Here is a 24,420-nt window from a genome sequence, read left to right on the forward strand (position 1 = left end):
CAAGACTAATCAACCTCCAACATTGCACCAGTGTTCTCCCAGGGACTTTCAAGAGGGGCTAAACTCTGCCAAGGATCATAGGTCCTGAAACCCTAATGCCTTGTTTTATTTGCATATTTCTGTGACACGAAACTTTGTCTTCCACGGCACGTTCAGGAGCTCCGGTTATAGAAGAGGTTAGTCCCTAACTTTGTGGTCCGAGTTCCCCTTCCCTCTGGTGGAGCAGTTCCTCTTGATAGACGCTGTCTTTGAGCATTGTTTCTCCAATGAACGGATTCCTTGAAAGGCTAGTATTTTGCTTTGGTTTGGTTGGCTTTAGTTAAAGAGCGCTAAGTGTTTCCGAGGTAAATATTCTAAGTCTTTTGAGCACTTCCCTTTGAAAGGGAGCAAGCGTTAAGAGAAAGGAACCCGTGTACGCCCTGGAAGACCGTGGCACAGCATGACAGCATGATTTGTTGGAAGCCAGTCTGTGGGGGAGGGATGGGAGTGACAGGAGAGGAAGACGAAGGAGGAGACCCAGGGGAGGCAAGAAAAAAGAGGACACACACACACACACACACACACACACAGATTGATTTAATGTCTCAAGGCTCTTTATTCATCCACCACTTTGTTCCCACGACATCACCAAGTTCAGGCAAAGGGTGATGATGGTGAACGTGGAAATAGCCACAGCCTTCCCAGTTGCCCCCCTGCCTCTCACGTCACCTCCTCAAGTCCATTCTTCACGTGGCCTCTAGAATGATGCAAAGGGCTGGTGAAGTCTATTCTCCACCTTCCTGTCTCATTTCGCCCCTGCCACTGCCCCTTGGCCTTGAAGTGTCCAAAGGCCAAAGTCGATGGGGAGCATCAACAGTGTCCGGCTGCCCGGGAGTGAGAGGTTACGAGGTCTTTGCTTGCTCCTGAGCCTGAAGCCTGGGATCCCAGGGGGCTCCCTGACCTCCCACATCTTTTCCCAAGGGGCCTGGAGCCATGCTAGTGGTGGGAGAGGGCGAGACCCTCCCCTCTAAGAAAGGAAGGAGGAGAGGAAGTACCATTTGCGTTGTTTCCTCCTGGCTGTCCCGAAGACCTTTAAGCAGATCTGTGTTCGGCGTCGCTCACGGATGAAACGTCACCCTGGGCCACACTTTATAACTTAAAAGGAAAGTATGCTCCCTCCTGGAAGGTGCTAGCTAAGCGCTCTACAGGGAACATTCAGAACATCGAGTTGTTCTCTATGGGTCTGTGGAGAGTGTATCGACATGGATTTTTCTGTGTTCGCTACGCGTAAGTATATGTTCTCGAAGCGCTCCATAGGACAGTGGTCACCGCCCCCTCGACCCGGGTCCCTCCCGTCCCCTGCCTCGCCCCTTACATCACAGAACACTTCTGCTCTGCTGTCTGCTTCATTTCCGTGAAGGTGGCCTGGGCTTTTTCTTTTATGGTGTCCAAGTCCATGTTCTGGAGATTCTGGAGCTGCCCGAGAATAGAATCCTTGTCCTCTTCCTCCTCCTGGTCTTCGTCTACCATTTTCCGGAGATCTTCGGGCAAATCCACGTCATCTCCAGCCATCTGGATTTGGTTCTCATCCATTTCACTCTGTGCAAAAAACACAAACGCGGAGCTCGAGAAACCACGCGGAAGCAACCGAACCACCACCGAACGAACAGAAAAAGCAGCAGGAAGACCCTCCGCTGGGGGTGAATGACGCGAATGGCACGCTCGGCTGTGTCCCCGCGGAGCCTGGGCTTGGTAGCAATCGTGGGGGCTGGGGATGGGGGGGGGCTGGTCGCCGCGCCCCTCCCTCTTTGGCTGCACCTTGGGCCGATCACGCGTCCCACAGCAGCGGTCCCCGGGCCCCGCAGCATCAGCATCATCTAGGAACCTGTTAGAAAGCCAAACTCTGGGGCCCCGCCCCAGACCCCCACCCCCCTCCCGAATCAGGAGCTCTTGGGTGGAGCCCAGCCTTGCGGGTTTTAAGAAGCCCTCCTTGTCCTGCGGTTGCAGCAAAGCCGGAGAATCACAGACCGACTCGTAGACTCTTGCCTCAGGGCGGCTTTGCGAGCTTAAGCAGTCTGTGACTCAGTGGCCCTGGCTGTTCCCACCCTGGAGGGTGGGGGCTGGGCTCACCGCGGCCTGACCCGGCTCCGTCACCGTAGCAACTTCTGCTTGACCTTTGACCCTTCCCCCTCTTCTACTAGGCACAGAATCACGTCAAATTCAACCTTCCCCCCCTTCGCACCCGGAAGTATGTCTGCCACATAGCCCTTGGTTATTAAGTGAATCGGCTGTGTCACGGCTGGTACTCACATCCTATTGTGCGACCGTCACAGTTTGCCTTACATGGTTCCTTTTGTGACTCCAAGAGGGGCCGTTCCGCAGCGACGTATAGTGCATGCCCCCCCCCCCCCCCCCCCCCCCCCCCCCCGTCGTAGACATTCCTTTACCCCTTTGGCTGTGGGGCCTTTGTGTCTTAAGTAGAGAGAAAAATCCAAAGAAGAAGTTTCCCTGGGAAAGGTGAGGGTACTTTCTATGCCCAGATGGCTGTATCCGATGATTTCTGAGATCAGGTTGTAACAGGAGGCACACAGGGCGCCAGGGGCCCAGAAGATTACAGACCATTAGAAAAGCAAAGGGTGGGAAAGAGCTCAGCAGACTTTGGGGCTCTCCCACCTTGTCGGGCGGTGACCAAAGGGCATGCAAATTCACACAAAGATGAAATGATCGCTTAGGCCTTTTTTTAAAAGGATATATCTCTTTATTTGAGAGAGAGAGCGAGACAGCGTGAGCAAGTGGGGGAGGGGCAGAGAAAGAGGGAGGGAGAGAGTCCCAAGCAGACTCTGCACCGTCGGTGCGCAGAGCCCGATGCGGGGCTCGAACTCACGAACCGCAAGATCGTGACCTGAGCCGACCTCAAGAGTCAGCCGCTTCACTGAGCCACCCAAGCGCCCCACGAACGCTTCGTCTTCATCAGACCTCACCGATGTGATTTTAGAAAGATTTTGACACCTGCAGCTCTCCCGGATGGCGTGAAGGTCAACACCTGCAGGAGACTATGAATTCCCCTCGCCTGGGTGCTGAGAATAAATGACTGTAAACAGACATCGGTTGTCTCCGGGTACAAAGAGCGAGCCAGAGTGAGGTGTATGCTCTGTGCTCCATCGGTAAAGTGGATTTCCTGGGCCTTCTCCAGCTCTAGGGCCCCGTGACTCCCTCCGAGTTCCTTCTTCTGGTTGGGTCTCTGGCCAGAGAGACGGCAAGCCGGGTTTGCAGAGACGCTTGAGAGGCTGACTTGGGATGCAGAAAGGACGTGCCCTTTGGGGGTACACCCTGAAGGCCTCTGGGAAGAGCCACTCTCGGCCTCAGCCTCCCAAGGGCGAGAAGCCTCTCCCTGCACTTGGCCAGGCCTTGGCCCCTCAAAGCGCTTTAATGGATTAATTAGTTCCTCGTCAAACTGTTGTGGGGATTAATTAGTTAATCCGCAGGGGCTCCCAGCCAGTCCTCCATTTCTAGTTATTTTTTATTTACCTACTCTAGAAGTTGCCTTTCTTGCTAATTACCCTCTGGGCGTTTTTTGCGGGGAGGAGAGGAAAGGCAGGACTTCAGCCTGGCCGTTCTCAGTTCGTGGAAATACACGACCTCTCCCCTCTCACGCACCCCGAAATAAAATAGAGTGATTTGAAAAGGCTTTCCTGGGAATGCTGGCACCCCCCCGCCCCTCTGGTTGGGAATGAGATCTCTGGATGTCACCAGAGTCAAAACTGGCTGGAGAAGCCGCTGTGGCCTGGAGGGACAGGTAGCTAGAGGGGGGACAGGGGCAGGTAGCTAGAGGGACCAAAGTGGGGTGGGCTGGCCAGTGGGTGCTCAGAGAGCCGGCCCGTGCATGAGGGCGGTGTTCCCTGCCTTCCTTTCATCCGGAGACTTCGTCATGCTGCCTCGGGGGGGAAGCTTTGGAACAGATTTTCCTTCAGGGAGGACTTTCAGGTTTATTCTCTCTTCATTCCTCTTGCCTGGGGCAGGCCGAGCAGTGGCGTTCGACTTTGCCTCACAACTCACAGAGGGGCTCTTGATTGGCACCTTCTACCAAAGCGTTTCTCAAAGTGGGGTCTCCAGGCCAGCAGCCTCGGCAGCTCCCGGGACCTTGTTAGAAATGTACATCCCCTGGGGCGCCTGGGTGGCTCAGTCGGTTAAGCATCCGACTTCGGCTCATGATCTCGCGGTGCGTGAGTTCGAGCCCCGCGTTGGGCTCTCTGCTGTCAGCACAGAGCCCACTTTGGATCCTCTGTCTCCCTGTCTCTGCACCTCCCAAACTTGCTCGCTCTCTCTCTCTCAAACATAAATAACCATTGAAAAAAAGAAAGAAAGAAGTGCACATCTCAAGCCTCACCCAGACCTGCTGTGGGGGCGGGCCCAGCAATCTTCAACTTAGCAATTGCCCTCCCGGTGATTCTGGTGCATTGCTTAAGTTTAAGAACTCTCCTTCCCTTGAAGACAGGACTGTGACTCACTCATCTACACGTCTCAGAACCTAGCAGAGTGTCTGGCATGTAGACACAGACAGTAAATGTTTATTGAATGATTCAAGGGGCCTGTGGTCAGGGACTACAACAGCGTTAACAGTCCTTAAACGCACAGGTCTGCCTTGCCGTAAAGAGCTCTATTTTCATGGCTGCTGACTTGCCTTTCCACTCCGTTGGGCCAGTGTGCCGGGAGGTCCACTGGTGGCTTGAGAATCAGATTGCCCGAGCGGGAGGGTTACCACCACCACTTATAGGCTGTGTGACCTTGGGCACCTTACACAACCTCTCTGAGCTTTACTTTCTTATCTGTAAATTGGGATTCTATTATTTGCCTTAGAATTGTAGCGGATTACTTAGATGACATCTGAATTATTAAGCAGTCAACCGGGGGTGGCTATTCATAAACAGGATAACTCCCAGGGGTGGGCTGCAGATTCGCATCGGATAACCGTGACTCCTGCCTATGGCGGTCAGCCTTATCAGAGCCCTTGCTCTCTTCGCACCTTCCCTCTGGCCTAGAAATGGCCCCCCACTCTCGTTCCACAGTCACGTTCCTGGAAGGCTGGGCCTATTTGTTCCCTTTCTGCACAATGTCTTCCGTTCTGGGAGAAAGCTGCCGGGCTTCTCACCCTTTGCCAGACCCGTGGGAATGTTTGTGGGAGCCGGCGGATGAGCACTGAAAGAGGTTCCAGGCTCCCGACCAGCCCTCCGTTCCCCCCACCCCTGGCTCCGTCCCTCCCTGGGAACCTTGTGCCATCAGGTTCCCAGTACCGGACCTCCTGCCCTCCTCATCAGGCTTCGCAGGACCCAGCCCAGGAGCTCACTGCACTCTCCGGGGCACAGGCCTGGTGAAGGGGCCTGAGAGGATCCACAATACATTTAGGCCGGGAATTCGGGGTCCCGGGCAGCCCGAGTGTGGTCTAAAAGAGGGCCGTGGGCTCTGGGCGGGCCTGTCTCTTTGGCCCTAGAGACTTTTCACCCCATGTGAAAGAATGAAGTCCAAGGGACAGAGGGGAGCCCTCTAAAGCATGGCGCCCAAGGCGGGTGGCTCCGATTGTCCAGTCTAAAGGGAGTATTCGGTGTCGTCAACGGCTATCGTCACCATCCTTCTAGAAGGACAATGCTATTGACTGTCAGCAGCACGGTTGCTTCAGGTGACGATTCCAGCACTGGGATTGATTTCCTTGGGTAATCGACTAAGGGTAGGACAACCAGGTGGGGCCGGCAGGGGCTAGAGGACAAAACGAAGCCCTTGGGAACCAAGCCTGGGCCCCAGCCTCATTAGTGCTGGGTCCTAACCACGTGAGCTGGCCCCAGACCTAGGACAGGCCAAGGGCGAGGGTCCTGTGTGTGAAAAGGGGTCTCCTGTGGCAGAATGACACGATTCCCCCCACCGCGGCCACCTATGGCAGTGGAAGACCTGGCTTCGAGTTCCTGCTTTGTCACTTGCCGGCCCCATGGCCTTTCACAAGTCACCTTACCGCTTCCATTGCCCGGGGGAAGGGCCCTAGAGGATTACTGAGCAGATCGAAGGAGACGTGCCGTGACACGGTCCCCTAAGCTTCAAAGCCCTGGATGAGGGTGGCTGCGGTTATCAATATTTTTGAGAAAAAGGACAGTTTGCTCTCACAATCCCTGCTGAAAGGGTCCCCACGATAAAGAAGGCACGGACAGCGACGCAGAGCGGGGAGAGTATCGGCCCTGGAGAGAAAGATCCGGGCCAGAGCAAGCCATTAAGAAGAATAAATGAAATTTATACGGCGGCCCCTGTGCGGCCTTGTCTCCTGGCCTAATGAACCTCCCTGATGACGGGGCCTTGTCTGTAATCCAAGCAACGAATGGCTTGCATAGACTTTCTGCTGCCCACTGACAAATCAGCCTGGGGAGACCAGGGATATTTTGACACATCAAGGAAAGACAGTAATGCCTCCGCACACCCCCAGATGCAAGTTATAGACGGGATGAATCAGCTCCAGGCAGGGAAAGAGCCTGAGCCTGAGAACCACGGTGTGAACGAGTGAGTGAGTGAGTGAACCAGCCGACCGTTAGGGGCCAGACAAGCTATACTTTACTCCCAGAGGTTCTGTCTCAGAGGTCTTCTCATTTCTAGAAATCTTACCAATTTGGGATATCGTTTAATGCAGTTAAAAGCTAATTATTTTTATGCCGGCTGGCCAGAAGCAGTTTTAATCTCTTGGTTTTTAACCAGATTTATAATCTTAATTGCCAGCGCTGAATGCCCCATTATTTAAATAGCCCCACACCCTGTGACTGATTTCTGACCTTTCCCTGAAGGCTCAGCACCACCCTGGATTCACGCTGCGCCCTAGATTTTGACAAACTGGCCTTCACCTTGTACCAAACTGGAGATACGTTGACAAACGATCGTTATCTTCAACAGTTAACCGTCAAAAAGCTGAGCGTTCACCACATTTTTCCAATCTAGTCAATCAGGGGCGCCTGGGTGGCTCAGTTGGTTAAGGGTCTGTTGATTTTTGGCTCCCGTCATGATCTCACGGTTTGTGAGTTCGAGCCCCACGTCCAGCTGTGTGCTGGCCGTGTAGAGCCTGCCTGGGATTCATTCTCTCTGCCCCTCCTCCACTCACTTTCTCTCTCTCTCTCTCTCTCTCTCTCTCTCTCTCTCAAAATAAATAAATAAACATTAAAAAAATAATCTAGTCAATCAAACCTGGATATATAGCAAATACCTGTTTGATTCTAGCCAGGTTTTATTTTGGTTTCGGTTTGTTTCTTTCTCTTTGGTCTACACAATTCCAAACAGCTAAGATTAATGGATTTCTTTGTCGAGTTGCTCTAACACTAGACGTTTCCATCTCTGTGAGGACCACTGGCTGCCAGTCTTTACAAACCTCCTCTTACTGGCCTAGGTATGAGTACAGGGGCTGTACTGGCTTCTAGGCAAGGAGACAGCCACCCCTCGTTCCTGTCCTGCCGGAACCTGAGCCCTGGGGGAGCGGGGAATAAAGAGCACAGCCAGTCCACAAACACCTCCATGGAAAATTAAAGGGAGCATGGCCTGCTTTGCCAAAGGTAAAGGGGTATTCGGGCCGGACCAGGAGGGAGGGAGGCGTTGAGGCCCGGGGGGCCAGACTCTAGCAGACCCACTCACTCATCCTTGTTCTGAGCATTTGCCGCTGAAGGTCAGAGCCAAGTGTATGTTCTATCCCTTAGAACAGTGGTTCTCAACCCTCCCTGGGCCCCTGAATCCCGTGTGACGCCTAGAAAAATGGCTAGCACCCACCCCCAGAGGATTGGCTCCAATGGTCCGTGGCAGGGGCTTTGACGATATCATTTGTTAAATAACTTTTTTAAATGCTTATTTTTGAGAGAGAGACAGAGCGCGAGTGGGGGAGGGGCAGAGAGAGAGGAAGACACAGGAGCAGGCTCGGAAGCAGGCTCCAGGGCTCCGAGCCGTCAGCACAGAGCCCGACGCGGGGCTGGAACCCACGAACGGAGAGATCATGACCTGAGCTGAAGTCAGAGGTTTAACTGACCGAGCCACCCAGGTACTTCTAGGCGATATCATTTTTAAAACGTTTACCAGGGGCGCCTGGGTGGCGCAGTCGGTTAAGCGTCCGACTTCAGCCCGGTCACGATCTCGCGGTCCGGGAGTTCGAGCCCCGCGTCGGGCTCTGGGCTGACGGCTCGGAGCCTGGAGCCTGTTTCCGATTCTGTGTCTCCCTCTCTCTCTGCCCCTCCCCCGTTCCTGCTCTGTCTCTCTCTGTCCCAAAAATAAATAAAACGTTCACCGGGTGATTCTCGTATCTGAGCAGTGTGGGGGATCTTGTCTGGGGTTTGCTAGCTGCTACGTCCGTTGCACCAACGTCTTCCCTCCTCAGCCACTTGCACAGAGGGTGTGGATCCGACTTCTTCGGTCGAAAGTGTGCACACATATAGGACCCATACGGAATGGGAATTTCTAGACACCAACTGTGTGCATCTTCCACTTCTATCCCTTACAAAGGCATTGCCGAGGGGCTCAAGGAGCCCCTAAAGGTCACCATCCAAGCCTCTCATTTGTTACAGAGGGGGAAACTGAGGTCCGGAGGGATAAAGAAACGTGCAGAAATGTCATTCAGCCGGTTAGGGGTTAGCAGCCTGCACTGCTGTGGCCGGTGGGGTCACATCGGCCTGGGGTCTTATCTTGCTTCGCCATTTACAGGCGGTGTGACCTTGGGAAACCCCTCTTCCTCTCCGCCCGCCGCCCTCCCCACCAGGGCTCCCATCCCTGAAGGGGAAATAATATCTACCTCCCTTACAGGGGTGGGGGCTGTCAGGATCACCGGACAATGCCGGCATGGCAGAGTGGGGTGTCCCACATTGCCGCTGTACCCATGTCCCCTGGCTCTTTCTCACCTTCCCCATGTCCCCGCAGGACATTCAGTCCATGGCTCTTTCAAGGGCACGAGTAGACGGAGCAAACTGAGCTGGGACAGGATGGGGAGGAGAAAGAAGAGAGGGCCCCTGCCCGGGCCTCGATGGCCTCCAGCCCCGCCCCCAGAAACAGCTGCTGGGGAGCAGGGAGGGGTCGGTTTCCGTGTCTCAGACCCTGCTGGGCGGCCCAAGGGCTCCGGATCTGGAGGAGGCGGACAAAGGAAGGTCCACAGAATCCTCTCTTTTTTTAAGAGGCAAATCTTAAATTCCGTTCCAGGGGAGCCTCCAACGTGACATTAGTCTAAAGACAAGTCCACCGGTAGATTTTCTCCTATCTTCACCTTTATTCAAAATGAATGATGCCCTGAATAGAGCAGACCAACACCAGGTGTAACCAAATCATATAGCTCAGCAGGGGGCACAACATTATTTTTCAATGACTAACCTAGATTGACAATTCCGTTAATAGGATTAGGGTTCATTGTGGAACTGTTCTCTCTTATTAATTTGGCTTGACTTACATATACATTTTGAATTGGCTAGGGAGAGGGGCGCATTTGTTTTTAGAAAGCATCGTGTGGCTTTCTTTCAAACGCGTTACTTCCTCTCTTGGCAGACGTGTGGCATTTGAATTATAACACGGACTTTGTACTTTATACGGTTAAAGGCCTAACCCAGACTTGTTCTTTTCAGGAAGATGTATTTTTAATGTAACTCTTACAGCAGACACATTCTTTCTGCTGTTTTCGATACTTGGTTCTCTGTATTTTTTTTCCCCCTGTTCCCAATAACATCCGACTTTCGGCAAACATTTCGTGTGTGTAGGTGTGTGTGCACACGCAATTTCTACACGGCAGACACCGTGCGAGGCGCTGCGGACAGAGATGAACAGCTCAGCCCCTTTGTTAAAGGGCACACGGTCCAGCAGGGGCGACTACCCAGGGTGGTAAGATCGCGTAAGAGACGTGCACTCGGGGATGATGGGAGCGCGACAGGAAGGGCAGTGGGGAGAAGAGGGTCACAGAAGTTTCTAGAAGAAGTGGCACTAGACCAAAGTCTTACACGGGAAGCAAAGGGGTCGCGGAGAGCAGAGGGGAGGGAGCAAAGCAGGAGGAAAGTCCAGTCCGAGCAGGGAGTTGCAAGAGACGAGACCGGAAAGACAGGAGCCACTTAATGGCCTACAGGTCAAGGGATTGGGACTTGATTCTCAGAAGTTAGGATAAGGCTTTTTTTTTTTTTTTTAACCAGGGGAGAAACAGGGTCAGATCTGCATCTTGGAAACCTCACTCTGCCATTTTGAGGGCAAGAGCCACTGGTGAGCTGTTGTAGTAAGAGAGGTGAGAAATGCTGGGGCGCCTGGTGGCTCAGTCGGTTAAGCGCCCGACTTCAGCCAGATCACGATCTCGCGGTCCGTGAGTTCCAGCCCCGCGTCAGGCTCTGGGCTGATGGCTCAGAGCCTGGAGCCTGCTTCCGATTCTGTGTCTCCCTCTCTCTCTGCCCCTCCCCCGTTCATGCTCTGTCTCTCTCTGTCCCAAAAAATAAATAAACGTTGAGAGTCATCCCACACAGACAGCTGGTGAAGGCCACAGCAAGACGCCGTCCCCTGGCCAGAGTGTGCAGATTCAGTGGGAAAAAGAGCAGACCTGGAAGCTGAGGAGAGAGAGGGCTTCGGAGGAAGCGCTGGCCGAGGCGGCAGGAAGGGAAGAGAAACACAGAGGTGTCCCGAGAAAACGGTAGAGCCGCCTGCTGCGTCCCGACAGGCTACCCAGCATCCGAAGGAGGAAGGTTTCAGCGGAGCTGTGGGAACCAGTGACTCGGGGAAGGTACCTAGAAAGGACTGTTTGCTCAGCAGGTGCTAGCTGCTTGTTTTCCTTGGGAGAGATTTGCCCTTCTTTCTAAAGGAGAGACAACAGACATGGAAAAAGGACACCCCCTGAAGATACAGGACAGGGGGTGATCAGCCAAGTGAGACCCAAACCTAACGTGAGCATCATGGATTCCTGTGGGCGCCAGGAGTCCTCGGGGTACCTGTGATTTGAAAGCCGGAGGACGTGTCCACAGAGTGCACATGCGGGCAGTTTCGTATGAATACCTCGGATTCCTGCAGTTTGATCACTGCACTTATTTGCTTCTGTGATTCCTGCAATCATCGTCCAGGGCGCCGGGGTGGCTCAGTGGGTTCAACGTCCGGCTTCGGCTCGGGTCACGATCTCACATCTCATGAGATCGAGCCCCGCGTCGGGCTCTGTGCTGACAGCTCGGAGCCTGGAGCCTGCTTTGGATCCTGTGCCTCCCTCTCTCTCTCTCTGCCCCCTGTCCCACTCACTCTCTGTCCCTCTCTCTGAGAAATAAATAAACATTAAAAAAGTAATAATAATAAAAGGGGTCGTCCCAAGACCCGGGCGCAATAAATGGCATTGTCATTAGCAGTGACCGATGAGGTGGGAGAGGAGGTTTTTTACTGTGCCCTGGGGGGCTGGGCCCACATTCCTCCTTTTCCCAGTCCACAATTCCTCCCCCCACCAGTCAGCAACCAGTGAAACTCTTTCACGGGAAACGCCAGCCAAATAGTTGCTTTAGAAAATACGGTTCTAATTCCAAAATGCGACATAGTTATCCTCATTAGATCTGACAGCTCCCGGGAAGACATTTTCCTCAAATCTGCTCTCCGTTGGGCCTTGGTGAGGGGAAGGGCCCAGAACCGCCTCCTGCTGGCTGTGTGACTCCTGTGCCGGTGACCCTGGGGAATTGTGAATGAGGCACCCAGGGGGCATCCCTCGTTAGCTGGAAGACCTAGTGAATGTATCCAGCTCCCCGTGGACCGCTAATACCATTAGAATGGCTGCTTACCCAATATGGACTTTATAAGACAACACGGGGCTTAGCAGTCTGCAGCTCGAGGGGAGGGAAAGGTTGTTATTAGGAGCTCAGGAAGGTCCTGGTGCCTCTTGCTTTCTGGCCAGCCCTGCTTTCTTGTTGGACGGTTGTGTTCGTTCTCAAGGCCACCCTCCCGGGCGGAGATACGGTTTCGAGACGGTGGAGGGAGCATGGGACACAGAGAGCACTGGGTAGAAGAATCAGGAGGCTGGAGGTCTGTGTGGCACAGTAAGAGGTGTGACCTTGGGCAAGTCCCTTGATTTAAATGAGCTTTATGATTATGCAGTGACGTGGGCTTTTTCAGATATGTGAAAAATAAGTTTAATGAAAATAGAAATACCATTCAGACACTGGGGTCAAGGAGCCGAGTACCAGGGGCGGTCCAGGAGCCCACACCTGCTCCAGAAGGAGAGCTTGGACAGGCGGGAGGTGTCCCACACCGGAGGTTATGGCTGATTGTTAACAACAATGAGTAAAATCCTGCAATTGGTAGGATTTGTCCTTACCAATGTCTTTTGATGACCTTTTTTTTACAGTCGCCATGCCCTGCCTTCCATCCCCAGGACTTATAACTGGGAAGTTTGTACCCTTTGACCACCCTCACCCATTTCACCCCACCCCCACCTCCGCCCACCTCTGGCAACCACCAATCTCTTCTCTGTATGAGTTCTTCTTCTTTTTTTTTTTTTTAGTTTTATTAAAAAAATTTTTTTTAATGTTCATTCATTTTTCAGAGAGACAGAGACAGGCAGAGCGTGAGTGGGGGAGGGGCAGAGAGAGAGGGAGACACAGAATCCGAAGCAGGCTCCAGGCTCCCAGCTGTCAGCACAGAGCCCGACACAGGGCTCGAACTCATGAACTGCGAGATCATGACCTGACTGAGTCACTCAGGCGCCCTCGAGTTCTTTTTTTAAAAGATTCCACATACAAGTGAGATCATACAGTACTGTCTTTGACTTATTTCACTTAGGATAACACCCTCCAGGCCTATCTATGTGGTTGTAAATGGAAAGATTTCCATTTTTTAGAGCTGAATGATATATATGTACACACACACACACACACACACACACAGCAGGATGGCTGGTTTTAATTCAGTATCGGATAAGTAATTAATTAAGTGAAGTAATCAAGATGCCAAGCCCTGCGAAGAGGATGTACATAACGGTTAGGGGGTCTGTTGCCCCGTCTCTAGCCTGGCAGCTCCTGGCCGGGCCTCCCCTGCGGCTCCAAGGGTGTGGCGCTGGCCACCGGCCCCTCATTCCTTTCCCTGGGTCACTGGACACACTGCCGTGGCCTGGAGCTTTCCCAATCACAGTGATGCCCGGGGGCACTGCCGGAGGTTCCAGAGCCTCCTTGCTCCTCATGGGAACATCCAGGAGATAAAGACCTGAAACTTCAAGCCCCATTATGGTTTGGGGGTGACATTCTAAAGGTTCCAGGAGTCCTTCTGCACAATCAAGGAACACCTAAGAGTTACATCCAGCTCCAAATATGGAGCAGCCCGGGCCCCTCCAGATAAGTTGGCCTGGTCCGGCAGGAGAATCCAAGCGCGGCTTTCAAGGCCCAGGGAAGGACTGCCCCCCACAGTGGTCATTCCCCCGACGACAGGGCTGAATATTCCAACTCCTTCTCCTCGCCCTCAGTCACTGGCATTTCAAAATCCCTCTCCATCCTGCTGACCGCGGAGACGGCTAACACCAGTTTGTCTTCTGGCCCTCTGTCCTGGCGCACCGCGGGAGGATCCCGCTGCTCGGACACTCCCCTCCCAGCCTGTCCCCACACGGGGCCCCTCACAGGGCGCTTGCCACCTCCTGTTTTGTGACAGCTGCTCCTTGGAGAGCCCACCAGGCCCTTCCAGGGGCGCCAGCACAGCAACCGCTTCACAATACAATGCACAATCTGGTCCTTAGCAGCAACCGAATAGACTCCCCCCCCCCAAAAAAAAAGTTCACGTCCATACATTTATTTCTGTCCCCCACCGCCAGAGTCCCTGCTACAACCCACAGACCGCGCGGAAGAACTGATCAGAGCGGCGGGGCCGTTCCCTGCGGCTGCGCGCGCGCGCGCGCGCGCGCTGCGTTAGGGACACCAGGGGGCGCGCGGGGCCCGGCTCCTGTCACCAAAGGATTGGCCGCTCTGCACGGACAGGAAGCTGCCGGCCAGGGGCTGATCTCAGCCTGGCAAACGCGTCTGTCCCCCAGCGCTCCCTTCTAACCCTGGGCAGGGGATCGGGTCCAGAAGGCCCGCTGCGCCCCGAGCCCGGATGGGGCGGGTGCCAGGGGAACGTGTGACCTGTAACAGCCACGGGAGACGGAGGGGGTGTCCAAGGGTGGGGCTGGACTTCACGGGGTAAGGTGCCGCCTCGACGTGGGGGCGTTTGTCACACCTGGCGACAACGGGACAAAGCGGAAGAGGAGAGCGGTGGGGTTGTATGATACATTTTCTATTGATTACTGTTTTATGGGCAGTGTAGTTGGGTTGGAGTTTCCACGTGCTGTGCGAAAAGCAGGCAATTGTCCTGCTGGTATTTTTAGCATTTTTTTCACACCACAGGCCTACCCTCGCAACGTTGTGCAGCATCAGTCCATTTTCACAAAATGCAGCCATAATATCAAAGAGGCCCAGGGAGGCCCCCATCTGAAAGCAAACTGCAGGGAAAGAGTAAGTGTGGAACGCTTTCAAGGGATATCCTCATCTATTTCCTTGGATTGTATTTGGAATTTAGTAGCGGCTCCCAGGTCCCGGGTGAAGCCATCTCAGACGACCCAGGAGGGGGAGAGGCCGGGGGTCTGCCGGGCTTTGGGTGGGATTCACTGAACTCCTGAGCAGTACAGGCCGCCCCCAAAGCCTTCACGCAGGTTTAAGCCACAAAACTGCGCTTAAACTTTGGGGACACCTCGAACGCTGAGAGTAGCGATCGCAGAGACCTTGGGGGGCCAGAGGGAGCTGTGCTCAAACCCTTTCGTAAGGCATGCTTTTTCGTGGCTGAGAGGCCGACGTTCCTATCCCGGTTGCGACGGTCAGTAGCTGTGGGTGTTTGCCAAGCAACCTGACCCCCCCGGGGGCCGCAGTTCCCTCATGTCTAAAAAGAGACAGTGACATTAGATTCTTAGGTGAACTCAAAGGTCTTCCTCGGGGTCGAAGAAAAAAAATCAGGTGGGGTCTCACACGCATTATACATCTGAAGCAGCTATGGGAAAGGGGGGTAAATGAGCCTTGGTAAATCACGCAATGAAAGATCCTGGGCTCCACTGTTGACAATTTGTTGACTTCTTGCTCCCGCATCCCACCCCCAGCTGGTTTCAGGGAGCAGAAGCCTGTGCAGATAGATATAGTCACTGCCGCTCCCCTGGGCCTGATTCTCTCCAGAGAGGATATGAACGTGCACATTTCGTGGCTTATAATTCTGTCCTCTTTTTGTAGCTTTTGTTGGGAGAGGCTCTTGTCCCAAGGGATAGCGTGACTCTAGGCTTCTGGGAATTATTTTTTCTTTGAAGACCGTCAGGGCCATGCTGCTGAGCCTTGCGTGAGGTGCTCATCCCTGAGGCTCTGGAAATGAGCAAGGCCGTTGAGACCTCCGTGGGGAGAAAGCAAGCAGGAGCTCAGATTCTTGACCTCGAGTTGTGGCACCGTTTGCACATATCGGCGTGCTTCCGCGAGGTCTTTGAGACCCCCAGCTCTTATTAGGAAGACATAAGACTTCTGGGCATAGAGATAATTACAGCGACTTAAGAGCTGTCCTCTGCTGAGCTCTTTCCATTAGGCAGGTGGCTGTACGAGGTCCTTTACGCGATGTTCGCTCAAAGACTTTGTGAAGCAGGTGTCATTGTCTCCATTTTACAGATGAGGAAACTGAGGCCCAGATATTTTAAAAAGCCATCTGAGGTTGCACCGGACTTAAAACCCGGTTCTCCTCAAGACGGCCGGTGCTGTCCCTGGAGCTTTGGATAGTCCACTAGACAATGGGAGTGGCGGGGACCGTGTCTAGTGCCCCACTCTTCCAAGATGCAAGCACAACGCAAAAAAGCATGAGGCTGGAATCGGGGAGGCAAAAAGCAAAGACGTGCTTTTCAAAATTCCATGGGTGCTGTGAAAATGTTTAAATCTCACTGTGAGTTTTCCTTCCCTCTGTGAGAGCAGAACATGGTTCCTAGGGCATCTAAGGGGCCAGTCTCCCCCACGAGTTGGGGCTGAATTTAACTCTTGGGTGACTTCAGCACTGACCTTGCAGGGACAGCCAAGCTCCCTCCCCCGCTTCGATTAGTGCTTGTAGCTTCTGAAGTCAGCTTTCGGGGGACCCGCAGGGGACCCATGGGAGCCGTGCATCTGAGCCTGCCATAGCATGGCCACACATTCTCTTCCCATCCGTAAACCAGGACTTGACCAGAATCTACAGGCGTTCGTTCTCACCGCCAGCACCGAGATGGATAGACGCCTAGTGCGGGGTGATGACATCACCTCCATAAAGAAGGAACAGACCGTTCCTTTGAAATACAGGCAGAATATGGTAGAAGGTCTTGGGCTCTGCCTTTCCCGCCTGTGTGGCCTTTGGCAGGACGGACTGACCTTCTCCATGCTTCTGCTTCCTCTACCATAAAACGGAGGTGATAATGGAACCACCCCAGAGGACTGTTCGAGGATTAAATGGGTTGATATGCACGCAGCCCATAGAACATCATGTGACACATTATTTTGTATTATCAAATACCAGCGATATTAAATACCAGTGATGATTTCCTCCTTGTGTATTTACACAGAGAAGTTCTATAATCTTTACATAAATTTACATAAAAATAGCATTTGTGGCTTTTAGCTCCATTTGGTGGAGACAAAATGGAAGTTTATAGAGGTGAAATGACTGGAATCTACTTTTCACGAACTCCAAGTTCAATGCTCTTTCACGACATCAAACACCTCAACGAAGACAAACAAATGTGTGCGCGTGCGTGTGTGTGTGTGTGTGTGTGTGTATTCATAAATGTGACCCTTTGCCGATAATCAAACATTCTCCATGTGCTAGTATCTCAGAAATTATTGGATGCTTACTGTGTATAGAGCGTCTCACCTTTGGGAGCCTGTACTTTTCTCTGAGATGGACTCTGAGGCATGCCCTCTCTGCCTTTTTTTGTGTGAATGCGGCATCTCTTTCCATCCTAAAAGTAAAAGAATAGAATAAGTCATCAAAGGATAGAGCTACGGACATTCCCACCAGACGCGGAGATAAGCCTTCCTACGCCCCCAAACATCTGCCTCTCTTTCTATCATCATTCTACTGTCATAACTCACTGCAGACCCCTAAATCCCAACGCCAGCTTGGTTCTGGGAATCTCTTTAGGACGCAGCCCAGAGAGGGGCAGAGTGGTTATGCCTAGTGTATGGTTGGCCTCAAGGTGCTGCTCTAGATACGACTTGGGACCACGAACATCAGAATCACCTGAGTGCCTGTTAAGAATGCAGCTTCCTGGGTCTGATCTCACACTGACTCCTCAGAATCCCTGGGGGCGCAGATGAAGGGAATGTATGTTTTTAACAAGCTCCCCGAATGATCCTTCTTCAAGTGAAAACAGCGTCGCAGAATCCTGGGCTGGGGGGTCCTTAGAGGCACATGGGATTTAGGGATCTATAGAAAGCCATTTCCCTTCATTGTCACCCCTTCTGGACCCCAATTTTTGTACAGCGTTCCCTTCCTTGTTTGGAAGGAGGCGTCCCCAAATAAGGTAGGGTAGATTTCCATAATGCTCTGGGGACCACCTACTTGGACTTGGGTTTATGCTGGTTTGAAATGGACTTCCTTGCTCAGGATGACCTCGACAGAAGCAGCCAGCTTTGGGGATGTCTCCAAAGCTCACAGTGACTGCCTCCCCTCCCAGCTGCCCAGAGACGGGCATCACTAGGGGCTAGATTTATACGCCGGCCCTGCTCTCTGACCGTATTGAATTGTCCCAGGCTGAGTAAATGAAATCTTTTCTCCGGGATCTCTGGGACTGAGAAAGACACATTCGCAGTGTGGCTGGAACAGGTGAACTTGGAGGCCGTGGGCCACCATTGTCCCCAGTCCACCCGGTCTGGGTGGCCCAGGGGGAGCTGACCACTGAGAAGAAAGAACAGAGCAGCCAGGCAGCCACAGGAGCAAAGGCAGGAGCCAGGAAAGAGCTCGTGGCTGGCTTCCCACCGTATTCTGGTTCCTAGGTTAGGCCCGTGTGAGGCCTGGCGGGGTAAGGCATTATTTGCACGAAAAGGAATTCTGTTTTCCTTTTTAGGTGGCTAAATTGGCTTCTATTTCTTCCCTTCACGTTTGGAAATCATCTTAACCATCACACAGAAGGCGGCCTGAAGGAGGGGCTGATCTGAAGCCATCCGATTAAATGACTGACCACCGGGCCCTGGGCGCAGGCCCTCCCTGAGCCCACTGCCCGTCTCCAAAGGTCGGGCCCAGGGTGGGCACCCGACAACACAGGCTTCCATATTCTGCCTTTGGAGGGGGAAACAGGATAAGTGACTTGCCCGAGAGATCCGCGAGCCGGGGCTTGGGCAGAAGCAGATCTTTTCTCCCCAGTATTTCACTATGAAAATTTTCAAGCGTACAGAAAAGTCGAAAGCGTTTTACGGCGAAACGCGTATATTCGCCATCTATAGTCTACAGTTAGCATTTTACTATACATGTTTTATGACATACTCATCCCTGTCTCTACCCGGTCATTTACCCATTTTATTTTTTGGTACATTTCAAAGCTGTAGACATCGGTACTCTTTCCCGCAAACACTTCAGCACGCAATGCCGTTAACCACAGCTATGCATTTGTTGGTAGTTCTTTTTTTTTTTTTTTCCTTTAAGTAAAATTTGTCTACAATTAAGTGCACAGACCTTGATTGCTGGTGAATTTTATGTGGCAACTTGACTTGAGACACAAGGTGCCCAGATTAAACGTGGTTTCTGGGGATGTCTGGGAGGGTGTTTCCAAAAGAGATCAGCACTCAAATTGATGGACTGAATAAAGCAGATTGGCCCTCCTTGGCGTGGGGGGGGGATAGCATCCAATCCACGGAGGGCTTGACTAAAACGAAAAGGCAGAGGAAGGGAGAGTTCTCTCCTTCTCCGTCCATCTGCTTGGGCCGAGATCTCAATCTTCTCCTGCCCTTGATTAGGACTTACACCATCAGAGTTTGGAACTTTCCCAGTCCTCCCAGCAACTTTCCCAGGCCTCCAGCTTGCAGACAGCAGATGGTGGGACTTCTCAGCCTCTGTAATCACGTGAGCCAATCCTGATAATCAATCTCACGTACCCACATATACCTGTGCGTGTCTGTGTATGCATATTTCTCCTGTTGGTTCCGTTTCTGTGTGTAACCCAAGCCCCTATGAAGACATGAAAAACATTGCTATCACCTGAGAAACTTCTCTCATCCCCAGCGAATACCTGCTCCCCAGTCACTGTCCTTTATCCACCATAGATTGGTTTTGCCTGTTCTAGAACTTTTTATAAATGGAGCCATATACTATGCCTTCTTTGGCAGAGCATAAAAAACTTTTGAGATCCATCCAGGTGGTGGTATTTAGCGGTGGATTGTTCCTTTTCATTCCTGAGTGCATTTGTCCTATATGAATATGTCATGTTTGTTTATTCATTCTCCCGTGAACGGACTTGCAGTTTGGCCAACATTTGGTATTGTGTCTTCTTAATTTTAGCCATTCTGGTGTGTGTCGTGGTACTTTAGTGTGATTTTCATTTTCATTTTCATGATGACTAATGAGATCAGGTGGGGTTTTTTTTTTTTTATGTACTATTTGGCCATTTGTGAATCTTTGTGAAGTGTTTGTTCTTTTGCCCATTTTGTTTTGTTTTTATTACTGAGTTGTAGAAATTCTTTACGTATTCTCGATCCCAGTCCTCTGTCAGATACGCTTTGCAAATATTTTCTCTCCGTCTGTGACTTGCCTATAAATATTTTCTTAATGGGGTCTTTTGATGTACAAGAATTTTCAATTTTGATAAAGCCTACATCATTTAAAAATTTTATGGCTATTGCTTTCAGAGTCCTGTTTAAGAAATCTTTGCCTACTTTCAAGTTGCAAAGATACTGTTTTTCTCCTAAGTGCTTTATGATTTTAGCTTTTATATTTAGTTCTGTGATGCCTATCAAAGTTCGAGTAACAAATGGTGGCACAGAAATGACTGTACCACAACAAAGGTAAAGGGACATTTTACTATTGAGAGAGATGGTGGGGGGTTGCGGGGGGTAAATGGACTGTTGTTGCGCTCTAGGTGATGAAGCTATTGAAAACTCAAGCAACAGGGGCGCCTGGGTGGCTCAGTCGGTTGGGTGTCCGACTTCAGTTCAGGTCATGATCTCACAGTCTGTGAGTTCAAGCCCCGTGTCGGGCTCTGTGCTGATAGCTCAGAGCCCGCAGCCTGCTTCAGATTCTGTGTCTCCCTCCCTCTCTCTCTGCCTCTCCCCTGCTCATGCTCTGTCGCTATCTCAAAAATAAATTAAAAAATTTTAAAAAAGAAAAAAAAAAAAAAAAAAGAAAACTCAAGCAACAGACCGGAAGCCGTGCCTCTTGCCAGAGGGAAGCAGGCTGGCCCCATTGGCCTGCTACCATTTCTTAAACTGGGCGACTACATAAATGGATGATATTCACACACACACACACACACACACACACACACACACACACACAGCCATGTAGTTGGCAAATAACCCAACCCACGGGATTGACCACACCATTCAGGCATTCTGGCCTTTTCTTTATCCAGATAACTTAGGGACACCGGGACATGAGTTAACACACAAATGCCGAGTCTGTGACCAGGCCTGTTGCTTGGACGTCTTAAATGATTATTTCCATGATCAGATGTCTAGTCTAAATTTCTGACAGGTTGCTTTGTATTAGCTCACTTGAGCTGAGAACATTAGGTGCGACTGTTCTACTTCTGTTTCTTCATTATCCTTGTGTCATGTTTGTCTCCACACCCCCCCACCCCCCCCACCCCCCACCCACCGCCGCAGGCGAATCTAGCCTACACTCTAGGGATGCTTTTCTTTGGTCTGAGCTTCATCTCAGTGCCAACACCGTGGTGGCAGTGGCATTTATTATTATTTCTTTGACTTTAATTAACTGCAGAGCCCAGCATAATACATTCTAGGTAGTTTATAAGCTACGATTTCTTTCAAAAAAGAATTCAGTAGACAAGGTTTCCATTAAATGTAGGCCTTTAGGGGCGCCTGGGTGGCTCAGTCAGTTAAGCGTCCCACTTCGGCTCAGGTCATGATCTCGCGGTCCATGAGTTCGAGCCCCGCGTCGGGCTCCGTGCTGACAGCTCGGAGCCTGGAGCCTGCTTCCGATTCTGTGTCTCCCTCTCTCTCTGCTCCTCCCCTGCTCACACTCTCTTTCTCTCTCTCAAAAATAAACATTAAAAATAATAATAAATAAATGTAGGCCTTTGTCCTTGTTAGTCAGGTTCCTCTAAGTCATTAACCTTTCACCTATAATCATCTTAGCAAAAGGACTTAGGCAACTATTACGTAAGGGATCGTTAGCAAAAGGGCCAGGATGGCAGCAAGAGATACTCTTATCAAATGAGAAATTCTTTTTTTTTTTTTTTTAAATAGGCTCCATGCCCGATGTGGGGGCTTGAACTCACGACCCCGAGATCAAGAGTTGCATGCTCTACTGACTGAGCCAGCCAGGCACCTGAGAAATACTTTTACAAAATACTTTTTTTTTAAAAATGGGCATTTAACTTCAAGCTCGGGCTTTAATTCTTTGTTGTTATTAAGAGTCTTAAATGGATTCTACCTTAAATTCTAAAAAAAAAATTACATACAGATTATGCTTAAAGACCAGTCTGCAGCAGTGAAAAATTGGTGGTGGTATTCACATTCCGTAACGCCCAGCTAAAATGTTACTGATGTTTTATTTTTACTTTTTTATTTTTATTTTATATAGCCAGGGGAATGCCATGTTCTGGAGGTACATGGCTGAAGTATTTAGGGGTAAAGCATCATGATGTTGGCAATTTACTTTAAAAATGGTTCTGTCTAGGGGCACCTGGGTGGCTCAGTCGGTTGAGCGCCCGACTTCAGCTCAGGTCATGATCTCGCGGTCTGTGAGTTCGAGCCCCGCGTCGGGCTCCGTGCTGACAGTTCAGAGCCTGGAGCCTGCTTCAAATTCTGTGTCTCCCTCTCTCTCTGTGTCTCTCCCACTTGCGCTCTGTCTCTCTCTGTCTCTCAAAAGATAAATAAACATTAAAAGCATTTAAAAAATTAAAAACACCAAAACCATTAAAAAATGGTTCTATCCATCCAACTAATCATCTATAAGCAAATATAACAAAATGTTAACTGTTGACCTTTTTCAGAGGTTTATATGGATATTCATCATTCTGTTCTACTTTTCTGTAGCTTTAAAATCTTCATAATAAACAGTCCGCAAAGTTACCCACAGTCTTTGGGAAGCCAAGTCTTAGGACATAATCACCGTGTTGTGCTTTCTAGCGTTTAAAAAAAGATTAAAAAAAAAGATTGTGCTGCGTGTGCCTCTTCCAGGAGCAAAGCTTTCTTACAGTTTGAAAGCTTTCTACGCGCTAGGAGGGCGAGTTTGGGCAAGACCGTAGAGACAGGCTCACAGTTCGTCATCTGAGCACTTCGGCTGAGGCTAATTAAAACGAACCTTGACCAGAGCAAACGTTAAGCCGCTTTAAGAACGACACATAGATTCATTTATTATTGTTCACTGCCATCCCTATGGGTAGGACACAGTAACCGCTGAGGCTGGGAAATCGGTCCCCGAACAGAACATTCCTTCCTAAGGCTAGAGGCAAACAGCACGAGAAAAGGCGTCTAAAAAAGCAAAGACAAAGAAACCGGGAAGCCCGAAGAAGGTATGGCCAGAATTCATCGCTTTAGGCTCTTAAAGGGAAACGAAGCCACGCGTACTCACTTCTCCTCAATCATTTGCTTTTGGTACTCCTCATATTCCTCTCTAGTCATGCCTTGAGCTGCTGCAGGATCAGAGGTCCCTCCTTCTTCTTTTTTTTCTTCAGACCCGCCACCAAATCCTAAGTTCTTTACCTGGTTGCTGATCATAGTTTTCATAAAGAAAGCCATCGTTTCTGCTCCAGAAAAATCAAGCCAAAGCTCAGGCAGAACCCGAAGGCAAACGAACAAGCACACGAAGACAAAACTCTCCAAATCTCAACGACGGCAACACGTTCAAGAGCGAGGGACTCTGCACAGCCTCATCTGCTCAAGGGCATGATGGCAGGGAAGAGCGGTACTCGGGCGGTAAGCTGGATTAAAGAGATGAACTCCTTAATACAGGGAGGCAGATGGTTCAGATTACTAAAGCACACCATCGGATGCAACCGACCACTTTCTGAATTAATACACGAGGCTAATTCCAGAAGCAAAAAAAAAAAAAAAATCCTTCACGCTATCTACCCATTTCTCAATTTGAAATCATTGAGTGCAGCAGGGCTTGGGCGAGAGTCTCGTTCCGATTAATCAGAGCTGACCGATGACGCGCCTGCAATGGAATTTCCAAATTCCAGCCCCGGAGCACCACATCCTGTTGAAAACGGAGTCCGGTGAGACTCAAAACCCAAAATGCTTCATTAAGCAAAAATAATCCTTTGATCCGTCATTTTATCCTATCGGACTCTAAGTACTATGCGAGGATTTGCCTTTTGGTTTGCCTGAATTCTGTGCTGCCTCAGTGGTTACCGGGTCCCATACAGAAACACCCAGGCGAGGCGAGTCTAAAGGGCGAGCGGGCGGGTCCTTCACTGGAAGGAAGACCCGGGACATCACCTTAGCCTTCTCCTGCCCGAAGGTGTTACTCTTCTGCTTGGAAACGTGGCACCACTTTCAGGGCTTGAGCCCAGAAGGTGAGCACAGTGCGAGTTAAATCATCCCCGTGTGACGGGGCCACCTTTCCCCCTTACATACAGCCCACTCCCTGGACGCTCTGTTTTTACTCGCTGGTGGACTTGGGTAAAACTTTTGACACGGTTTTCTAACATGCAGCAGATTCTCAATGGCCGTGGTTTTCTTCAGGTCAAGGGACGAATCGAATACGGCTAAGGCTTTAATCTGTTAGTATCTTTCTAATTAAAGCACTCCAGGAGGAGGTGGGACGGCGAAGAGGTGGGGACTCTTTGTAACCTGTGCTGATTATTTTATCTGTGGGCATGAGCCCTCTCGGGAAGTGGGTCCCCTACATTGTATACAGAACGGTAGGATCTGGATTTTTGCCTAAAATGCTCGCTTTTATATATTCTAAGCCGGGTTGTCTTTTACTGACCTGTTTAAAGATGTTGCCAGAAGGGTCTCAATCTGGAAGACTGACAAAAGGTTCGGAATGAAACAGGAACCGTACTGAGTGCCTGGCTTGAGAACGTGCATTCGTACCGGCTCCTTTCACTTAAAAAAATTTTTATAATGTTAATGTTATTTTTGAGAGACAGAGACAGAGAGTGAACAGAGGAGGGGCGGAGAGAGCGGGAGGCACAGAATCGGAAGCAGGCTCCAGGCTCCGAGCCGTCAGCCCAGAGCCCGACGCGGGGCTCGAACCCACGAACCGTGAGATCGTGACCTGAGCCGAAGTCGGACGCTCAACCGACTGAGCCACCCGGGCGCCCCCACT

At 51.0% G+C, this 24,420-nt stretch overlaps 1 protein-coding gene across 1 annotated transcript; it reads right to left on the minus strand.

Moving 5' to 3' along the window:
* Nucleotides 1–571: 571 nt before the first annotated feature.
* Nucleotides 572–23,155, minus strand: CPLX4 (complexin 4). The gene is made up of 3 exons (XM_043559004.1): nucleotides 22,717–23,155; nucleotides 16,840–16,927; nucleotides 572–1,578 (listed from the first exon to the last, which is right to left on the minus strand). The coding sequence occupies exons 1-3, from the start codon at nucleotides 22,881–22,883 to the stop codon at nucleotides 1,351–1,353; spliced, it is 483 nt and encodes a 160-aa protein (XP_043414939.1). The 5' UTR covers nucleotides 22,884–23,155; the 3' UTR covers nucleotides 572–1,350.
* Nucleotides 23,156–24,420: the final 1,265 nt, after the last annotated feature.

The sequence above is a fragment of the Prionailurus bengalensis genome, chromosome D3, assembly GCF_016509475.1.
Source record: "Prionailurus bengalensis isolate Pbe53 chromosome D3, Fcat_Pben_1.1_paternal_pri, whole genome shotgun sequence".
In the NCBI taxonomy this organism is placed as follows: Eukaryota; Metazoa; Chordata; class Mammalia; order Carnivora; family Felidae; genus Prionailurus; species Prionailurus bengalensis.